The 2,826-nt window shown below is 44.9% G+C and overlaps 1 protein-coding gene across 1 annotated transcript; it reads right to left on the reverse strand.

Moving 5' to 3' along the window:
• Positions 1 to 247: 247 nt before the first annotated feature.
• Positions 248 to 2,568, reverse strand: LOC120545692 (tripartite motif-containing protein 16-like). The gene has a single exon (XM_039780244.1). It carries the CDS (start codon positions 2,319 to 2,321, stop codon positions 657 to 659), a length of 1,665 nt encoding a protein of 554 aa, XP_039636178.1. The 5' UTR covers positions 2,322 to 2,568; the 3' UTR covers positions 248 to 656.
• Positions 2,569 to 2,826: the final 258 nt, after the last annotated feature.

A 2,826-nucleotide genomic window follows, 5' to 3' on the forward strand; every position in this document is an offset into this window, starting at 1 on the left:
TCTACCTACGTTATGGGACTTATAGAAACATAACCATCAGACAGTTTCTACCTATGTTATGGGACTTATAGAAACATAACCATCAGACAGTTTCTACCTATGTTATGGGACTTATAGAAACAGAACCATCAGACAGTTTCTACCTATGTTATGGGACTTATAGAACCAGAACCATCAGACAGTTTCTACCTACGTTATGGGACTTATAGAAACATAACCATCAGACAGTTTCTACCTATGTTATGGGACTTATAGAAACAGAACCATCAGACAGTTTCTACCTATGTTATGGGACTTATAGAAACAGTTTCTGTCTCTCTTTAGGTGTCTGGAGGGAAAATGAGTCATCCTCAACATTTGTTGTGTTCTGGTTTCAGAATGATGAAGACAGTTGGAGAACAGTTGGATACAAAACAGGATTGAATAAGAAAGCGACAAAATAAATGTCGACAGAAGCTAAAAAAAATATCTCAACATGTTTAAAATGTCAATTAAAAAAAGTCTACAAAAACTTGGATGAAAGCAAAAAAACATCTAAAACACATGAAAAACGTAAAAAAATAGAATGTCATAACAATCAGCTCTCAGCAACAAACATGGAGACTAAATAAGTCGAAGAGTTAAACCACAGAATTTAACCCTTAAATGACTTCTGTCTATTTCAGTTTACAAAACTCAGCAGAGGCTCCGGGACAATAAACCAGAAGTCCAGCATAGAGCGGCTGAGTGAATGTGGTCTGGACTCTGTGGAGGAGAGTCATGGTTTTAGAGACGCTGTAGAAGGACAGAATACCTGCACTGTGATCCAGGTACACTCCTACTCTGGAGGACTCAGGACCTGAGACAGGAGTTTGGACATTGTTGTAATAAAATGTATAACTGTTGTTGATACAATCTAACGCCCAAGATATGTCATTGTATCCAAATCCACATTCAATCGATCTCCCTGTTCTGCTGATATTCTTGTATGCGACTGCTACATCAACTCCTCCTCTCCTCTCCACCTCCCAGTAACAACGTCCAGTCAGACCCTCTCTACTCAGGACCTGAGACCTGTTAATGAATCTGTCTGGGTGACTAGAATAAGACTGTTGTTGACTCATTACTGTTGCTTTCCTGTACCCCTCAGATAATAACAGCCGTGTGTATGCTGTGTTTGGATCCAGTGTGATGTCACGTGAATATTTTAAGAATCCAGCTCTGGTCTTGGGCTCTGGTTGTGACAGTAAAACGTCCACTTCAGTCCCTGTCAGTGAGACGTTTGTCCTCTTCTCTCTCAGAACGTCCTGTAGTTTATCTCTGACTTCTGACACGGCCGCTTTCACGTCCTCAAAGCAGCTCAGAGGACGGATATGGATGCTGGATGCTGATTGGCTGAGTGGTGATAGTGAGGGGTAGTTGTGTAGAAACTGGTTGTGATCCTCTGTGTGTGAGAGCTTCTTCAGCTCAGCGTCTTTCCTCTTCAGCTCAGTGATCTCCTGCTCCAGCTTCTCCTGAAGCTCTCTGACTCGACTCACTTCACTTTTCTGCTGGGATCTGACCTGCTGCTTCACATCAGAGCTTCTTTTCTCCAGGAGACGGATCAGCTCAGTGAAGATCTTCTCGCTGTCCTCCACTGCTTTATCAGCAGAGAGATTGATGGCCTCCGCCTGCTGTTGAAGCAGCTTCACATCTTTCTCTCTGTCCTGGATTCTCTGCTGGATGTTTTGTCGACTCCCCTCGAGCTCTCTCTGCCTCTCAGCTCTCTCTGCTGCAGCTGAGACTGTGTCGTGGCCTTTATGTTCCTCCACAGAGCAGAGATAACAGATAAGCTGCTGATCAGTACGGCAGAACATCTTCATCACCTCATCATGACGAGAGCAGACGTTCTCCTGGAGCTTCTTGGACGGCTTCACCAGCTTGTGTTTCTTCAATGCAGCTGATTCATAATGAGGCTGAAGGTGTTTATCACAGTAAGAAGCCAGACATTGCAGACAGGACTTGTGTGCTTTGAGTTTTCTCCCAGTGCAGACATCACAGGCCACATCTTCAGCTCCAGCATAGCAGTGATCAGCAGGAGCAGCTTGGAGTCCAGTCTTCTTCAGCTCCTCCACTAAATCTGCTAACATGGTGCTTTTCAGCAGGACAGGCCTCGGTGTGAACGTCTTCCTGCACTGAGGGCAGCTGTAGCTGTACTTACGACCCTCTCCATCCCAGTGGCTTTTAATACAGTTCATGCAGTAGCTGTGTCCGCAGGGAGTAGTCACCGGATCCTTCAGTAGATCCAGACAGATGGAGCAAGAGAAGGTTTCCCGGTCCAGCTGAACTCCTTTCTGCGCCATTTCACCTCTCGCTCTGTGACAACGACTGTCTGAGTCTCACTTCCTGAGAAGTGAAACTAGTCTGAGCTCTGATGTAAAAACAGCAGTGATACGCTGTTGTACTTCCCCCAGCATGTTGGTTACACCCATCTGCAAACTGTAGCTCTGAAGGGGAAGGAACAAGGAAATATGTGCACAGAGTGGAGCTGGCTGTGTTTGAGAGCAGGAAGAGGATGGAGGAGTTATCAAGCTTTGTTCCTTCCTGGAAGAGGAGTGCTTTGAGAGAGATACTGGGTGTGTTGCAATGCCCATACGACCATTAGTATGACATGAAAAGATTTAGTATGCCCCAATACATAGTATATCAAACGTAGTATTCCAAATAATGTCCTATGTATCCGGTTGCATTTTGCACTATGCATGCCAACTTGATTTCTGACCCACAATCCTCTGTGCAGCATATCTGAGCAAGAGGCTCAAAGTTCAAGCTGCGATGTTGTCACAGAGTTTTATGTCCCGACTGTCT

This window comes from Perca fluviatilis, chromosome 17 (assembly GCF_010015445.1).
Source record: "Perca fluviatilis chromosome 17, GENO_Pfluv_1.0, whole genome shotgun sequence".
Lineage (NCBI taxonomy): Eukaryota > Metazoa > Chordata > Actinopteri > Perciformes > Percidae > Perca > Perca fluviatilis.

Bases quoted from the DNA above. Each gene is read 5' to 3' on its own strand.
- LOC120545692 (XM_039780244.1), bottom strand. From the start codon at position 2,321: ATGGCGCAGAAAGGAGTTCAGCTGGACCGGGAAACCTTCTCTTGCTCC.